Source organism: Manis pentadactyla, chromosome 4 (assembly GCF_030020395.1).
Source record: "Manis pentadactyla isolate mManPen7 chromosome 4, mManPen7.hap1, whole genome shotgun sequence".
Classification (NCBI taxonomy): Eukaryota; Metazoa; Chordata; class Mammalia; order Pholidota; family Manidae; genus Manis; species Manis pentadactyla.
The window spans coordinates 158,282,687-158,302,046 of record NC_080022.1 but is presented as its reverse complement, the minus strand read 5'-3'; the positions used below and the strand labels follow the sequence as shown (position 1 = coordinate 158,302,046).

The following is a 19,360-nucleotide window of genomic DNA, read 5'->3' as shown; positions in this document are numbered from 1 at the left end:
GCTTGGGAATTTATCGAAGATGTAAATTCTCGGCCCTACTCGGGACCAACTGAATCAGTAACTGTGGGGTGGGTGCTTGGGCAGTGAGAAGCCCTCCAAGTGATCTTCCAGCAGGCTGAAGTTTGTCCTAGAGTGCTGCCGAGATAACAAGACAGCTTGTTACCCTTGGCTTGGCCTTCGAAGCCCCAGAAGGTCTGGCCCTAACACCCAATGTACTCTATAAGACAAGGTATTTTTCCCATGTGCTGCCTTTCTGCCACTCTTCTTTGCAAACTTATTCTTCCCAAGATGTCTGTCTGACGATACCCAAAAACCCCTCAAGCTGCTGCTCTAACAGTGTTGCTCTTGTAGCATCTTTTTCTCTAACTTGAAGTCTTTTTCCCCTCATTTGTGCTCCCCGAACAATTCATACCTCTCACTGCCCACATCCATTTCCTCTTTTTAATATAGTTATTTTTACACCCCATTTCCTCTCAGTATAAACTCCCTTAAAGTATGGACAAGGTCTTACTTACCTGCATTGTCTACCATGTTTAAAACTGACACATGGACATAAATTCAAATATTTATAAAATGAATGAAGAAAAGGGATCATTTAAAAATAAATGGCTTTTCAAATAGCTCCCTCTTCTGTGCCTCTTCAGCACTTTGTCATTCATTCAGTGCTTATACATGGTGGTCTGAGTTGGCAAGTGCATTTCCCCTGTGAGATCATGAGTTTCTAGAAGGGTAGGAACCCTGTCTTACCCACTTTTGTGCCTATAATACTAGGCACAGTGGTTGTCATATACTTTTTTGCCTTTTTATTGATTGGCATTTTTTTTAAGTAATGACAATACTTATGATAATGAAATACTTAGCTTACAAAACATTTTACAATAGAAGTAATGAAGGGCCTAATCCACTGAGCAGTTATCTCATTTGTGTTTGGAAGGTTTGGAGCCCAGATGGCAGAGGTACCTAAGATCAATACAAAAGTGTCCCTTGTGGCTTGAAAGGTTTGAAAACTCAAAGGACTATTTTTATTGTCATGTAAGACCCTTTATATCTGACTCCCTTAGGTTTCTATATTTGCAAGAAGAATCTTTTTGCAAAAGAGCATCATTAATTAGGGTAATAAGGATGACATATACAGTTCTGCATGCAAAAGACAAAGAATAAACACTGAGCTTTTATAGCAACTCAGTATCTCCCTACTTCTAAACAAAAAGAAGTACTATGTAGGCATTACTTCCTTGACAATGAGACTGGAGAGATTTTTAGTTGGTAATTAGAGAAGTTAGGGCCATTTCTGATGTGCTTATTTAGTGTAAATGTAGACATTTCCAACTATATCAGTTAATCACCACTTCAAATATCTGTTTTTTAATATTAGTATAACAATTCCTGCATTGAAATCCTAAACACCAGTCTCTTCTCTGGGTAACTATATTCTTGATAATGTTGTTTACATAAATCATCTACTTAAGTACTTAATATTTCAATGTTAATTTAGATTAAATTATAAAAATATTCTGGGTTAATGGCATTCACATTAATATAAGTATTCTATATTTTCTTGTCTTTTAGGTGACAATATGGTTACCTTTAATTCCTCTCATCTCACTAAACCAACTTTTACAAATCTTTTCTGTAAAGGCTCGAAAGTAAGTATTTTAGGCTTTTCAGGCTACATAGAGTCTCTGTTGCGTCTTTTTCTTTCTTCCTTTTCTTTTTTCCTTTTACAGCCCTTTAACAAAAGGGCTGTATAAAAATGGACCATGGGCTGGATTTGATCCATAGGCCATAAATTACATGTTAATATAAACAGAGGGCATAGGAACACTTACATACCAAGGCTCCTATGGGTGTCTGTAATTGCTCAGACCTCATTACCACTTTTCCTCTGTAACTGAAGGGTTTTTCTTTCTATAGCTTGTCCATATAATTAAATAATTGAGAACACATAGGAGGTATTTAATGCTAGAGAGTGGCTAGTGCCCTCCCTACACAGACTTACAGAATTATAAATTTTTATTGTTGGGAGAAATTATAGAAATTGTCTAATTTAAACCCCTTATTTATGTTATAGATAATATAACTAAAAGCTCATAAATAAGTGTGAGTATCTAACTTACAAATACTGGAGGGATAGCAGGCCTTCAAATGAGTCCTTATGTAATTCACTGAACTGATTGTCACTGAGAATTCTGAAAGATGGAAGGTTACTTCTGAATCAAATGCAAAATAATTACAACTATTTACATACAGGACTAATTTCTACATGTGGGGGAGACCTGAATAATGATAATGGTACCACCTAAACACCCTAGTTCTTATTAATTTAGGGATGGTCATCTCTGTTTTCATTCAGATCTTTCTTGTCATGTCCTCCTCTGTGTCCTCTCTCTCCCTCACACACACACACACACACACACACACACACACACACACACACACACACACACAACTATCCATCCACTCTTCACACCAAAATGTGTATTTAATACCTACTCTCTTGATCCCCAAGTCTCTTTCAGAACCCAACTGTGGGTGGCACCATCGTCAGCAGAACTGCCATCTCCTGAACCTTAGTATGGGAGCCCCAAACAGAACTACGTCAAGGCTGCAAGTGAAGCTGTTCAATTTTCCTCCCATTGAAAATATTGTTTCAGGGAACTAAAAAGTGCATTAAGATGTGCATCCAGTTTAATACAGCAGCAGACTCACAGACTCTGAGAAGGGACTAGCGGTTACTAAAGGGGAGGGGTGGGGAAGGCTGGGTGGGGAGGGGCAGAGAAGGGGATTGAGGGGTACTATGATTGGTACACATGGTGTGTGTGGGGGTCACAGGGAAGACAGTGTAGCACACAGAAGACAAGTAGTGACTCTCTGGCATCTTACTACGCTGATGGACAGTGACTTCAATGGGGTATGAGGGGACTTGATAATATGGGTGAATATAGTAAACAATGTTTTTCATGTGAAATCTTCATAAGAGTGTATATCAATGATATCTTAATTTAAAAAAGTTAAAATGTCCACGTTAATAATTATAAAGCAAATACTCATGTAACACCATTCATGTCAAGAACACTGCCAGCATCCCAGAAGCCCTCAGTGTGCCCCTTTCCCATCACAAACTGATCTCTGACCCACTAGAGGTAACCACTGTCCTGACTTTTTAACTCACCTCCCTGCTTTTGGAATGTGGTCTTACCTTTGATGTGTCAGCCATAAACAACATAGTGCAGTATTGCCACTTCCTGAACTTAGTATATAAATGGAATCATATTATATATGTATTATTTTCTACATTGCTTCTTTCATTCAGCCCTACCTTGCAAATTCATTCTATCCTCAGGTGTAGCTGAAGTTGGTTCACTTTAAGGCCTACTGTTACATGCTCGGCTACATGTGGCTACTGAGTACTTGAAAGTGGCTAGTGTGACTGAGAAGCTGAAGTTTAATTTAATTAGTTTTACCTATTTTAAAAGTTAAATTCAAAATTGATATTTGGTGTAGTTATTGGAAAACATTTCAGTATTTTGCAATAACCTGGCCATATGATGCTATTTTTCCAACTGTAAATTTTATGATATCTAAAGAGAGATCGAGTAACTTCTGATAAAAATCTTGCAACTAAACTGAGATTTTATAGACTTAATATGGAAAAAAGAATATGAATGCATAAGTTTCATACCAATTGCATGTAGAAATTATAATACTTTGGATATTTTAAAGACCGTATGAAAAAAATGTAGACAATCTTAACAATGTATATAATGATTACATGTTGAAATATTATTATTTTGGACATAAAGGTTAAATAAAATGCGTTCACATTACATCTGTTTCTTTTTACTTTTATTTTTTAAGTGGCTACCAGAAAATTAAAGATTACTTATGTGCTGGCATTATGTTTCTAAAGAATAATATTCCATTGTATAACTATGCTAGGCTTTATTTGTTCACTCTACTGTTGGGGGATATCAAGATTTTTCTAGCCTTCGTTACTACAAAGAATGCTGCTTTAAACTTTCTTATACTTGTATTTTGATATGCATTTGCCTTAGTTTCTCTAGGATCCAGTAGGGATACAAAACTGTTCTCCTAAGAAGTTGTGCTATTTCAAATTGACAAATGGGTAAATGCCAAGTCTCTACTCCTCCAACCACCAGCAAAATCCCTAAGAATGATGGAAAAGACATGATTTAAAAATCCACAACCTTACCTCAAAGTGTGGGAGCAGCTCCACACATGCTCCCCTACCAGAAATGGCCTGGAATTACCCAGAGTGATGAGCTGAAATGCTGCTGCAGGAGCAGGGGCAGCACGTGGACCCACATCCTTCCTCCTCAGGCCAGAGAGCAAAGGGCATCTTCCTCCAGGTAGGAGCATCGGTTTTCAACAGGCCAGGGGCCCAGAACCTGGGGGAAGGGTGTGTGCTCTGTCTAGCCACCAGAAGCCACCTCCCACCTCCTCTGACTTTCAGGGAGTCCTTTAGGAACAACAGCCCCAGTAGGTCATGTCACCTCTGTCCGAGAGCCAGGAAACACAAGCAGGAGAATCTCAACTCAAAGATGAACTGCACTCAGGAATGACCAAATGACAAAGACAGACAGCTCCATCATGGACAGAAAACAAAAGCAGGTGAGCTGATAGTCAATGAACCAGAGCAAAGAGAGGAAGCACGAGGGGACTTTAGAATGGCGTAACTGATATCCTGAGTCAGATAGTGCATCCGTGAAAAAGAATCAACTCAGGATTACATGAATGAAAAGTGTTATTATTAACAATAAAAAACCCCCCTCAATATATGCACCTTTGAAGAATCAATTAGAAAACAGAGATCCTGCCAATGATTTCTCCAGAATGCAGAATGAAGGGAACAGAAATAATCCACGACAAGCCTGACACCTGAGTTTGCCCAAGAATGTTCATGCCTTTGCTTCACCTAGTCCCACAGGAAAGACAACATGCCTGGCAGGATGGTTTGCACCCATTTCTTAACACCTGATGAGCAGGAGAGTATACAGCCAGTGTCTCCCAGAGTGGAGTAAGGGAGTGATAAGAGATCCACTACAGAAGAAAGTCTTTAAGATTTCAAAAGCAAATTTCCCTTCCCTGGGAATCACCTTCCTGGGAGGTAATATTAACAGTTTTACATCCTTCAAGCACCTTGGGGATCCAAGAACATGCTATGTTGCTTTGTGAACTATTTCCACCAAGTTCTGCATATAAACATTCTGCTTTCCCTCACAGGGTCTGTTAGTCACCTATATTAATTCCACCTCACTGATTAATTCCTTTCTCATAGCTTACAACAATTCAATTACTACTCCCTGGAAACTATGCATCTGAAAACAAGGGCAATCTCTGTTATACGGTGGTTCATATTACACAGAATATAGTCACATACATTTAAAAGGATCCCAAGACAAAAAAACTTTCATTCCCACAAACAACTCCTGGAGCCCTGAGAATGCCTCAAAGACCCTGACCTCGCCTGGAAATGCACCACATTACAAGGAACAGCAGTGGTGGCCAGAATGTGTGAAGGGGGAATGGTCACCAGGTGATGCTATGACTGTTCTCCCATCTCTGTCAGGTAATGGTTTCCTATTTCCATGGAAATGATCCAAAGAGAAAAAACAAATCAATATGTCCAACACTGTTTATCGTAACCCTTTTCATAACAATAGACAGTTGGAAAAAACTCTACCTCCCCCATATCACATGACAAAACTTATGTGTACACTGTCGATGACATGCAAAAAGGTCATAGGAAATGATGGTAAATGAAAAAAATCAGGACAAATATGAAACTTGTATACTAATTTTAACTTAAAAATTATAAATACTGACAAGGTTTCAATAGGAACAGAAAAGAGATGGAGGCGGAAACTCAGCTGTTGATGGCAGTGTCTTCTCTGATTGGCTGATGCCCTTGTCAGACTGTTCGGTTCAGGAGAGAATATCATGGTAAGACAGGGAGTAACTAAAGAGTGTGTATTTTCAATTAATGGCATTTGTTTTGGTGAAAGTTGTTTGGATGACATGATAGTAAAAAAATTTTTTAATTACCCTAATAAATTCAACCTTAAAGGAAAGTTTAGACTGAGAATGAGTGTCATCAAAAAATTACCCCAAAAAGGAGCTTCACATAAGCAACAACCTGGAATAAAACATACTGATCTGTAGAACTCCAAATATTTTTTGACTAAAGCAAAAAAAATGTAGAACTATAGGGAATCAGAGCTAAGGGGGATCTAAAATTTTCTTACACAGTGAAAACATCAAAACCAGGTATGAACTAACATTAGAGAAATATTCATGTTTAACTTCTGATCAGACTTCCTTTCAGTAAAGCGATCTTCTGAATTTTGCAATATTCATTCTTGATTCTACATTACTGGCAAATATCCTTCTCCCCACCTCTGTAACTTCTAGGAAATTGACAGGACATAGAGTGGTGTGTTTTTTTTTGGCTTAACTATACATACATGCCAACAGTAGGCCATTCTGGAATTGATTTACTCACCTTCCCCTGCTTGCTTTCTCTCCAAAGCATTTATCATTACTTGAAATTATACCTATCTATTATAGTTAATCTATTTATTTTTATATTACATATTTGTAAATCCCTTCAGAACTGGGATATTTGGTCGTTTGTTCTTGGGCTTGTATCCCTAGTACATAAAACAGTTCTTGGCACATACTAGATGCTCTGTAAATATTTGTTAAATGAATTCAAAGTGACAGGTATTGATTTTCAGATATACTACCTCCTTTATTTAAAGCAAATCATCCCTTTATTATCATGTGCATAAGTACAACTTTACAGGAAAAAGAAATGTCTTTCTTTTCATTTGCACTTGTGACTCAATCTTTTGAGACAAGAACCCTCTGAGAATTTCATAAGAGCTATGAACCCTTTTCCTAGAAAACTTCCCTTTCTTGAATATACGCAAAAGCATGCATGCAATTTCCATGCACAGGTCTGTGAACAGAATGGCTTGAATGCAGGTTACAAACCTGAATGGGAAATCATGTCTGTTTCTATTTTCAAAAACCTCTAAATTGGCATTTCCTTCCATCATGACTATAGGCAACAAACCACAACAGTCAGTATAGCAGTCAGTATAGCTCATCTGACCCCCAGTAGAAATCAGATAAGTTCATATCATGTCTTTGTTGCAGACATCTCAAAATTCCTTTATTCTCATCACTACCTTGATATTATAATTACCACTTACAATAAATACCACTACATATAATGATTACCATTATTATAACTACCTCTACATATTGTTAATGTAAGAAAAGCAGATTTATTCCTATATCACTAGTAACTATTCTTTAAGAGTATTTCAATGTAATTGGTTTTCTTTGTTTTCATATGTATTTTAACCTATTATACATTTAAAAACATCTCTTCATAGGTAGGCTTCTGTCGATCGCCAAACAGATACATGGAAAACAAAAGGTTAAGAAATCCTGCCCTGGGGACCATTGACTCCAAGTTAGGAACCTCTGTCTTACCAAGTATAAATCTCAAACTGACTTGGAAATCTTCTAACCTTACCAGACTCATGTTATATTGTATAAACTCTACAACACATGCGATTTAAAAATTAATGTTTAAACTTCAGTTTCTTTAAAAAATATATATATATATATAATACATATTTATATGGCTCAAACTTCCAAAGGTATAATGTACACAATCCAAAAGAGTTTTCCTTCGCCTGCCCCTCAGCCTACCCTCACGCTCGACTCTACTCCCCAGTGGGAACTGCTGTTATTTACTTCTTGTGTCAAGTTACTTTCATTTTTCTTAGAAGTCTGGGAAATAAAATCTCCATGTCATATATTATCATGAGAAATATAAACTTTATATAGTATTTAAGAAATTCATAAATTAAAAAAAACAACTGTCTGGTTCTAGCATTTTTTCCTTACGAATAAGATATCCGATGAAGGGGGATCTATTTTTAGGGTGGTCATAATCCCTATTTTTAGGATACTATGACTGTGATGTCTTTTAATATTAGTTCACAGGTCATTTGACTTGTCCAAGTTGAACAAATGACTAATGATACAATAGTCTTGAAAAATGCCAGTTATTTACTTTGAATATAAGCATTTTTTCCAAAATCACTTGTATCTAAACTGACTTTTCTACAAATCAATAAAAAAAATTACAGACAACAAATAAACTGGCAAAGAACAGACAATTCTGAGAATACAAATGTTTGGTAGGCATATAATGATATTTAAATTCCCAAGTAATCAGAAAAATTCAAATTCAGATGGGGCCCCTCTTAGTCACCCACCCATCACACATCAGCCAAAAAAATACCCAGTGGCAGAGGGTGTAGGAAAATGGAGCTGTCATGTCCTGTTGATTAGAGTATAAATTGGCACAACCGTTTTTAGGGCAATTCAGATTTTCTATCTACATAGTCTTAATCCCAACAATTCCACTTCTAGATATCTCTTTTACAGAGATACTTGCTCATGTTGACAAACATGCGAGTACAAGGATATTCATTGGAGCGATGCATGTGACAAGAAAACAACAGAATCTAAGCATCCAGCAACACAGGAAGTATTAACTGTGATAAATCTATACCATAAAATATTATGCAGGAGTTTAATAAATGGGGTAGCCTTCTATGTGGTGGGAAGAAATCTAAATCATATCAAAAGGTAAAAGCATTCAGTCATAGGATGTTACCCTTCAGGTAGAAAAGCTAAGTAAATCACGCAACAAACTTATCTTGCTATCTGTAAATCCTTACGTAGACACATGCATGGACAAAGATCTGGAAGGCTATATACTAAATTCAGAGTAGTGGTTACCTCAGGGATGTGGGGTTAGGGCACAAGGAGGGTTTTCACTCTTCCTGTTATTTCATTTTTATATATTGAGAGTATAATTGTGTGTTCCTTGCATACTATAAAGAAAGTTTAAGATGACTCTTAAAGAGAATCCACCAAGTTTAGTATTTAAAATAAACAGAATTGCAATCAGTAGAGGTCAACTTGAGACATGGAGAGGAAAATACCTTTTCTCAGAACTACTGACCTCAAAACTCTGGACCAAGAAACATCTTACAATGCAGTTAGTTTTTTGTGTTCATATTTGGAGAGAATATACTCACAGTTTCTCAACCCAAGTGTATGACTTCCATGTATTTTCATCCACGTAAGAAATAGAGTTTCCTTGGAAATTTCTGTGAAGAAACACAGTTCATATCCTTGAATAGGTAGGAAAAGAATGAACAGAATGAGCAAACGAATCATGGCAACCTTATCATGGCAACCAGGGGAATATTCAAATGCAGAAAATACCAGCTTTCTAGTGTCCACAGCCATCAGCTTACCAGTTTGCACAGCTAATAAAGATATAACACGGGGCACAAACAACAAGGCATCTCCTCAGAACCTGAACTTCCTATCTGTCTAACTTCTTGGGCAGATAATGCCAGTTAATTACCTTGAAAGTAAGTATTTTTTCCTAAAATCACGTAGGTATCTCAAATGACTCCTTCCAAAGAGAAAATGATAAACAATTAAGCAAAAAAAATGGCAAAAATTTATCATCAACAATAAATATAGAGAAACACTATGCCAGGTAATACCAAAGATTTGGCTCAGTGCCCGCTGTTGAGATCTCTCCAGCTGTTAGAAGAAGGGCAATTAGAATTTAGAGGGACTAATATGGAAAGATCTCTCAGAGACAGTGCATAGGGAAACGCATAAATCACCGAGCAAGGAATAATGTATTATCTCCCTGGGGGGAAATGCAAAGGGAAGAGACTGGAAGGCAGGACACACACCAAAATGGTAACAGGAGTTATCTTATGGGTGGTAGGCAGGGTGGAGTGGGATTTCCACATTTTATCCTATATACTTCAGTGCCTTTTTCCTTTTTTTAAACGTGGAGAATGTATCCATAAATTACACGTGTTTAAAAGAAGCTGTTAAATGCTTGAGGTTCAGTTTCAACCACTACCTCTCTGGGTGACTTTGAATCTTTCCCTTTAGCTTCTCTTCCCTCAGCAACAAGTTCCCTATTTTTCAGGGCAGTCAGAAATAGGTCTCCTCCTCTGCCTAGTGGAAATTCCCACTCAATCAGAAGCCTTCTGCGTGCCTTACGCTCACCGATAAAAGGCACCTACAACTGAACTCATCTCCCTCAAACGGGCTCTCCTTCCCAGCTGCTGTATTTCCCCCTGTTCTACCACCATCATTCTCCTCATCACCCAGGACAGAAACTTTATCAAATTTGATTTTTCTCTTTTCCTGCACATCCCACCCTCCAGCTCTAGTCGGTCACTTAGGAAGTCCTACTGACTCTTCCTTTGTCGTGCTCTCAGGATTTTCTTTCTACTCCCAGCGCCAGCATTCTGATTCAGCCCCTTTTCACTTCACTCCTAGGCTTTGCTAGTACATCCTGTTTGGTCTCCCTGAATCAAGCTCTCCTCTCTAGATCACGCTACATATGGAATCTAAAACAACCCCCTTGGTTTAATCATTTGTCTCTCTTGCTTGAAAACTTTCAATGGCTCTCCATTTCTCATACTGCAACTTTCAAACCCCTACAGCTGATAGTCAAGGTTTTTCAAAATCTTTCATTGCTTCCTAACCAATTCTTTACAGTCAGACTGGTCTATGAAATCCTGATCATTCCTGCAGCCATGCCTTTGCCTATTTTTCCCCCTATATTTTTTTCCCCTATTTAACAAATTACAGCTACTCTTTAAGTCCCAGCTAAAATTGTCACTTATCCAGTGAGGCTTTCACTGACCTCCACATCCCAGTGATTACAGGTTCTGGTGAATTACAGTACCTAGAGTCTGTATCTCTTTTAGTACTTAATTATCACCTCCCTTTTAATGCATATTCTTTCTTTCTACCTATCACTGTCAGGTTCTGGAGACAATGTTTACACATCTGTGGCTCCCACAGTACTTATCCCTGGGTTGTGCAAAAAAAATGGGTGCTTTATATAAAAAGCCAGAGGAAAAAGTTTTGGACATAACTGAGGGACCAAATAATAACAGTTAACACTCATATATACACTAGGCACATATAAAAGGGCTTTACATGTATTAACTCATCTAAATCTCACAACAATCTTATGGGATGGTAACTACCATAATCCCCACTTTACAGACTAGGAAATTGAGTCACAAAGCTAATAAATGACAGACTTGGGTTCAAACCCAGGCAGTCTAGCTCCAGAATCTTTACTCTTAACCAGTGAAATGAGGATAGGGACATGTTACTATAAAGAAAATGGACTAAGAATGATAGGAAAATGGTAGAATAGAGGTTAAAGACTTAAATGACAGAACTAAAAAAGGCGGGTAAGGAAAAAGAATAAGGGCAATTACAAGTGAAAGACTGGAGAAGGGAGAACAATATTAAGAAGGAAAAGGAAGACAAGGAATAGTTAACAAAAGATAAAAACAGAAAATCAGTCCGCACAGGGTATGGAAATGAGGGTCAGGAAGTCCTTGAGGAAAATGCTGCCAGGTCAGGCAGGATGCAGAGAACAAATGAAGAGAGGCGGTTCTTACAAGATCGTGAAGGTGCCATTGTGAGCGTTGGGCTCTGGCACGGGCACACTCTGGAGCTTCCGCTCTGGGCTGAGACCAACGCACGCCAGCGTCTCGTCTGTGCAGCTACAGAGCTCACATATGTTGTTTGTGGTGGTGTTCATGACCGAATTCTGAGTCAGTGAAGGAAAACCTGTCTCAGACGGCTCTAGACCTAGAGGTGGAGGTTCCGGAATCATGCTGAGCTCCAGGCCAACAGGTTCCACAGTGACACTGGGCAAGTCTGAATCCTGAGGTTGATTCTGCCCCATAGCTGGAACTGGCACCTCATCATAGACTGGAGGTTGTGCTACAACTTCCTCAAATGGGTCTGGAGGCCAAGCTGGAGACTCCTGCTGGGTTTGAGAAGATTCTGCCGCATTAGAGGGCTCTGGAGGCTGAGCTGGGGCTTCCTCCTGGACTGGAGGCTCAGCCTCTTCAGGAGTGTAGGAAGGCTCACTCAGGGCCGCCTGCAGGTTTGCAGGGTTTTCATCTGTCTCCGGGGGCTCTGCAGGCTGAGACGAAGCCTCCTGCTTCAATGGAAGTGGTTCCAGCTCTTCAGGGGACTCTGGATGCTGACCCTGGGAATCCACCTGGGGAGAGAAAGATTCAGCCTCCTCAACTTTCTGTCCATGATGAATGGGGACACTTTTCTGGGAGAAAGCTTCAACTTCCACAGGGCCTGGAGGTTGATGTGGGCCACCCAGAAACTCTACAGGTAGCTTCTCCTTAGCATAGACAACATCCCTATTGGGATCTAAGTAATTATCGTGCAATTGTTGGTTTAGATGTTTCTTTGCAAATCAGCCTGGAGTTCCAATGAGAACTTTGGTAAGCCGTCGTTACTGAGCTACATCTTTCTTCGAGTTTGGAGGTGAAACAATAAACCTTGTTGGTTTTGAACTATCACTACCTAGAGGTGGAACAAGTATTTCAAATGACTGGTGTTCAGCCTGATCTACATTTATAGTTTTAGTCTCAGTTTTGAGTCAAGGAGGCAGATGTAGGACCTGATTCTGGTCTCAACTTACCACCGGAACCACCTCTGGGAGACTTTGATGCTGGCCAGGCTTGTCCCAAAGATCTGGCCCTGGGGGCAGCTCTCCAGCTGAACCAGTGTACAGGAAAGGAACCACAGGATGCATCAGTTGTTGATGTGGATGGGGAAATTCAAGAGGGAGATTGGAGGGATCCGAAGACCAGGACTCGGTTGGCCCTAGGGGTCTGGGGGTCAGCTGCACAGGGTCCAGGGCCCAACCCGGAGGCTGAGCTGCCTGGACCAGCAGCCACAATGGTAGCAACACAAGAAGCCACGGGGCCCAGAAACGCAGCCAGGACATGGCAGCAAAGGCTCCAGGGCACAATGAGCCAGAGGACCAGAGCAGCTCCCTTAAGCCAGAGCAGAACCATTATGACAGCTCTCTGATGCTCACATATCCTTAGCAACTGCGTGCCCCTCCCCTGCCTAGTCCCTCCCTTCATTTATGACACATTAGGCTCAGGCTGAGATCGGCTCCACACCACCTGAGCAAGTCCTTGCTGAGAATCAGGGAGTCCAAGCGTCCCCTCCCCGATCAAAAGCTACAGACACCTCCCTCCAGAACCCCCTTCCCACTGAGAGAGACAGGATTTGGGCTGCACATCTGGGTGGCCCTGGCTTCTGGCAGCCCAGGGATAGTGGGGGTTGGTTAAGAGAAGGGTAAGGGTGGAGGTGGTGCAGAGTTTCCCAAGGAAGCCACTGGGTCTGGCATCATGGGAAATTCAAAAGTGCTCCTTCAGTCCTGGCAACTGAACTCTTCCTCTTCAAAGCTAAAGTCTGAGACATTCTGCTTCCAGGAAAAGTAGCTTACCTGCAAAACAAACACCTATTAAGGCAGTGGAGAGGGAAATACACTTTACAGTTATTCTAAAATGTTGCCATTTTCTTTAAACTCTCAGTATATCCATGTCTGATTATTAATTCACCACTCTATTATATGAGGACTACCACTGAATCAGTGATTACTCCAAAATTGCTATAGGAAGGGCCCTGGGGGGTGAACAATCCATTCTGGGAGAGTCTGAAACCTTTCAGTGACTAGTGAATAGCCCTCTACATTGGTGTGAGAAACCCTCCACATCCCACCGTGGCTCATCAGAGCTACTAACCTACAAGAACACCACTGCTTCTCGGAGGTCTACCCTGTGTGCACACATGGAGAAGATACATAGGATATTTAAGTCAGAATGGTTAAACGATTTTCTTGAAATAATGTAACCAGCACCCAGTTGCTTCCTTCACAGCCCTTTTTTATAATCTATTGTATTTCAGTCTTTGTTGCCTGTTACAACCTCTAGCATGTAAATGCCAAGACAGAAGAGGCTTCATCTTATTGCTAGTGTCTAGTATATAGTAATGGTTTTTGAGTGGGGTTGATTCCCAACTGGCCTTAGAAATGAATCTGTTGTTACAATCAGGTTTCTGAAATCTTTAGCATCAATACTGAATCCCTTTCTCACAAGAAGCTAGACTTCTTAAAGCCCAAACTTGGATAAGTTTGAAATATCCTTGACTGATTTTTAAAAATTGTATTTAGAATATTATTTTGCACAGAAACACTTCAAAGACTTTTTTTCTCATCATAACCACCTTTCTTTCTTTACTTCCTTTCAAAATAAACTTCTCAAACTTTGGCATGAGTTAAATACAGCTAACCCTTGAACAATGCAGGAGTTAGAAGTGTTGACCCTAATGCAATTGCAAATCAGTGTACAACTTTTGACTCTCCCAAAACTTAACTGCTAATAACCTATTGTTGACCATACCAGCAACATAGTCAATTAACATGCACTTTGTCTATGTATTATATACTGTATTCTTACAGTAAAATAGTTTTAATTTGCAGCAAATCTCCAAAATCTTTTTCTAATATATTTATGAATAAAAAACCCACATATAAGTGGACCCAGGTAGTTCAAACCTGTGCAATTCACAAAGGTCAACTGTGATCTAGCCCCAAGTTAAGCTCTCAATGACATGAAGCACATTTTCTGGTCCTTTTATTTTTAACATCCTAGTGTAATACATTGGTATTTTGTTTCAGAAATTACTTTGGAAACTTAATCCTTAATTCAGGGCATCCATATTATTAATTTATAGAAAGGTTCTTCAGCAACACATTTCATACAAGACATATAGGAGATACTGAGATCGGGGTTATACACCTTATCGGAAAGGCATAATAGTTTTCAAATGCTGTAGCATAATCACACTTAGTGCAAGAGTTACTTTATTTCCCAAATCCCCGGGATCCTGACTGAGAGAAGTCCTAAAAGGCAGGTGTCTCCTTCTGTGTCCACGACTGTAGCAGTACTCTGATGGCCCTCAATCGTGCTCTCCAAATTTTAAATACGGAGTCAGAGCCAAGGGCGAGAACTTCAGGAAAAGCCCCAGAAATTCCCTGCAATCAAAAGCAGTGGCAAAGTTCTCCATTTTCCAAAGGATGATGCAGTTGACTGCACGTTGCAAATATGTCCGAGTCCTGCTGTTTGCTGTGAATCATGGGTACACGGCCTGGACACCGCTGAAACATTTATCTTTACATATTCACATTAAATCCTGATTCCTCTTCCGTTCTGGCTTCTGTGGTCTCTTCATACGATTTTTATTTTATTTTATTTTTTTATGGATCCAGAGGCTTTTATTACAAATCTAACGATCATTTAAAGGAGAACTTATTACATGAAGTGTACAAGCAAGTGGAAGAGACCCAATATTTACTTTTCCCAGTATTTTGTCCAGCAACAATATATTACTCCCAAAGACAGAGGGATAGAATGAAACTTTTATTTATTGAATATCCACCACATGTAAGACTGAGTGCTTTTATTTTCTCAGCTACACTCAGGACCAAAGACCACAGCTGACGGTGAGGTTGGGATGGTTGGAGGCACTCAAGAAACGCCCCAGGCCTTCCCGAGGCAGTCACAGTGCCGGCACCCACCACGGACCTCAGACTCGGGGCTATTCTCGGTGGTAAAGGGGCAGGCCTGCGGTCTGAAGCGCCTCTTTCTGCCCCCAGGGCTCTGCAGCCCGTTCCGGGGTCTCGGGACGCTGGGCACGGCGGAGTGGCGGCGGGCGAGGGGCCTCGGCAAGGAGCTGGGCGGTGAGCTCTCCCCGCGGGAGCTCCGCCTCTGCCTGAGCGGGAGGAGCGCGCGTGCGCGGAGAGCTGCTCCCCGCGGCGCTGCGGGTCTGCGCGGCCGGCCCACAGCGACGGCCGCCCCCAGCTGGTCTCCCGCGGCCGGAGGCTCACCCTGCGGGCCTCCTCCCAGGATGAGGCCGAGGACCGGCTGGACCGCGTGCGGCAGGCCCTGCGGAAGTGCCGGCCCCGGCAGGACTGGGTGAGCCTGCAGTACCCAGAGCAGCCGGAGGAGCCCGCGGAGGCGCCCCAGGCCAGGCTCCCCACCCTCTGGGACCTGCTCACGGAGCCCGGACATCCCCGCGGCACGCGGTTTGACCGGTCCTCTGCCCAAGCTCCTGAGCCAGACGCTATTAAAGAATCCCTTCCGTACCTGTACACGGTCAGGAGCAGGACGCCCTCTTTTTTGCCCCCTGTCCTTGTTGTCTCTGAAATGCTTCCGCGTGAGAAACAACGAGAAGACGTTAAGTGACAGCCATGGAGTTGAGATCATCCGTGATGCTCTGCCAGACACGAGCCTCGGGAGCCCATCCTTCTTCGAAATCATCGCGGCCAAGGCCGTCCTGAAGCTGAGGGCCGGAACGCCGAGAGGCCGCCCCGTGGAGCGATCTGGTGCGCAAGGCCCTGGTGTCCTACTCGGAGGTGGCCGAGGAGGCAGTGACACTCGGCGGGCGTCCGGATGAAAACTGTCAGGGGGTGCTGACCACGCGGGAGAAGGCCTTCCTGCTGCAGTACCTGGTGGCCATCCCCACGGAGAAAGGCCTCGACCCCCAGGGCTGCCTCTGTGCAGGTGCCGACTCGCTGTCCCTCCACCCGCAGCCTGCCAGCCCCGCTCTGCCTCCTGTGGGGTTCCTGCCTTAGGCTCCCACCCCTGCCTGGCTCCCCAGGATGAGTGCCTTCATCCCAGCCCTAGGATGTTGTAGCAAATGAGGCCGCTGCAGTCAGTAGCCTCTGCTCCTCCCCAGCAGACACTGGGGCCTGCACCCCGGCTTGTGGGGGCCCCTCCTGCCACCATCTGCTGCAGGGGTAGGACCTGTGGGTAGCAGTTCTGTGGCATGCTGCTCTCTGCTCGGGGAGTTCCAGGGAGTTAAGTTTACCCCCATTCATTGTCATGTTCCTATATTTACTATATTCCTTCGGAGCAGAGACATGGTACCCCTCCATATATTTCTGCATGCTTTTCAAGTACACACAATTTTTTTTTAATTACAAAAATAGGCTCGAACTATTTAGCACTATTGAGTAGAACTCTCTATGGTGATGAATATGGTTTAGATCTTTGCTCTCCAATTCGGGAGCTATATGTGACTACTGAGTATTTAAAGTGTGGCTGGTGTAACTATGGAACTAAATTTCCCATTTTATTTAATTTAAATGGGCACCTGTGGCTGGTGGCCCCCATACTGCACAGCACAGCTCTATGTAGTGTTTGCACCGTGGCTTTCCCTCCTTAAGAATATGTCACAGATGTTATTCTAAGTCAGTACAGCTGTTGTGTCATATTGTTGGGAGAGCGTTGTGTATTTTCCTCGGTTCTTGTCCCCGATGCCACAAAGAACCGTCCTCTGCAGAGAGGCAGAGACACAGTAGTGAAGCAGAGTAAAAGTTTTATTTAAAGTTACTTAAAGGGAAAAAGTACAGGCCACCTGAGCGAGGAGAGGCACCCAGAAGGGTTGGAGAGGGAAAGAAAGATTAAAAGGTTACGCACTTAGCAGTTGCTGGAGACTTCAGAGAGAGGAGTGCCCTGAAAGGTTGGGGGGTTCCTCCTCTTAAGGATTCTTCAGGAATGTGACTAAGGGCCGGGGTGCAAACTTATTAAGTGATCTTTCAATACTTGGAATTAACTTAACACAAGGAACTTCCTGCTCTGATTCCTCCCTGGGATACTGGGGTCTTGGTCTGGGAGCATATCAAACAAGACTGCCTTCCCAGCCCACAAGTTGGGCGGAGTTACTGTCTTTATTTGCTAAAGAGTAAGTTAAGAATCTTACTTCTTAACTTCCTGGGTTATTAAAATGCAATCTTATTTTTAAGATGGAATCCTTCCTGCCTTTTACTATGTTGTTTTCAGCTAAAGAGTAAGTTAAGAATCTTACTTCTTAACTTCCTGGGTTATTAAAATGCAATCTTATTTTTAAGATGGAATTCTTCCTGCCTTTCACTATGTTGTTTTCAGCTGGGCCTGCATGCTAAATTAGTTGCCTCGGTTGCAAACTACTTGATTAGGGCCGAAGGGGGGTAAAAAAACAGTATATAGGTAAAATTTTAAAAAAAGCTGGGCCTGCATGATTAACACAATAGACATGGGCTATTCTGAGGTACCATCCCTTATCTGGGGAATATTCAAACATTCCAGGCCAAGTTGCTCCTGGCTTTTTGAGCAATTAACTCTGGGTCTTTTAGGTGGGCTTTCCTAGCCTTATTCTCTTTCCACCCTGCTCATATCTATTTCCCTGCCTAACAATATCACCATCAACTCTGATTCCTCCATGCTGGGCACAAGGCCCAGTGCTTATTTGGATCATCTCATTCAGTCCTCACAATAACTTTCCAGAGATCAGTACCAGTATGTTCTCTGTTCATAGCTGAAGAAACTGAGTCACAGAGATGGGCAGAACTCTGTCCCAGATTTGCACAGCTCGGAAGTTGCAGGGCCAGATGGGAACCTTGTTGGCTCCAGAACCTCTCAGCGACACTCAGGACCAAAGTCCACCAGCTGACAGTGAGGTTGGGATGGTTGGAGGCACTTAAAAAACGCCCCACACCTTCCTGAGGCAGTCACAGTGCCAGCACCCACCACAGACCTCATTTTTCAAGACCTGTGATATTATATGTTCCATTTTTAGTTCATCCCCCCAATCCAGACACCATTTCCATCACCCCGGGCTCACCAGGTGCATGGTGAGGAGGTTGCCCCGCTGCAGTGCCAAAGCGAGAGGCCTGGCTGGAAGCGCTTTAGGAGCTGTCCTGCCCGGGGCAGCCGGTGGGACTGTAGGGGAAAGCCTGCTCCCGTCACCTGGAAGGAAGCGGTCTGTGGTTGGTGGCCCTGGAGGATGGAAGCTAGGCCGAGCACAGCTGCCTGCAGAAAACACCCTCAAGCTCTACTCTCCCCTCACCCCCCACTAGCCTCTAACACTCACACTCTGACCTGCAGCCTGTGAGTGTCAGGCTCAGGCCCCCAGGGCTTGTGAGGAGGGTTCTCCTTGTGGGTGTGAATATGCCCGGGGGCAGCTGTCCCTGTGTCTGCCCACCCGCCAGCCTGCTGGCTGAGACTGAAACTGTGGAGCTTCGGCTTCCTTTCCATTACAGGCACAGCCCAGTGGCCAGGCAGTCGCCAGCTGCTGACAGCTGCCTTGTATTTCATAGTTTGCAGGGCACTTTGAAAGTCTTGTCTCATTTAAACTTTGTAAAAACTCAACAAAAGAGCAAACAGTAGCTGAATTTTACAGGTACTGCAACGGAGTCTTGCAAAAATTCAGTGAAGGTTAGGATGAGGCAGCTGGTAAGCAGAAGAGCTGGTCCTTCTAGTCCAGAGAGTGAAGGGACTCTGCCTTTGTCCTGGCACCCCCACTCCCTCTGGTGTCTCTGGAG

General features: G+C 42.5%; 1 protein-coding gene across 7 annotated transcripts in view; it reads right to left on the bottom strand.

Annotated features, from left to right (window-relative positions):
* The window catches only part of LOC118909390 (leucine-rich repeat-containing protein 37A3-like), a 90,869-nt gene that overhangs the window by 24,064 nt on the left and 47,445 nt on the right, over window positions 1–19,360 (bottom strand). For 5 of the 7 annotated variants that reach the window (XM_057501286.1, XM_057501287.1, XM_057501288.1 and 2 more), the window contains exons 1-4: window positions 12,623–12,931; window positions 11,574–12,184; window positions 9,150–9,221; window positions 2,118–2,189 (exon numbers count right to left, since the gene is read on the bottom strand). In XM_057501286.1, coding sequence (XP_057357269.1) covers window positions 2,118–2,189; window positions 9,150–9,221; window positions 11,574–12,184; window positions 12,623–12,931 — 1,064 coding nt within the window. Of the gene's footprint in view, window positions 1–2,117; window positions 2,190–9,149; window positions 9,222–11,573; window positions 12,185–12,622; window positions 12,932–19,360 lie in introns of those variants that run through there. The other 2 variants (XM_057501290.1, XM_057501285.1) reach the window with 2 other exon arrangements.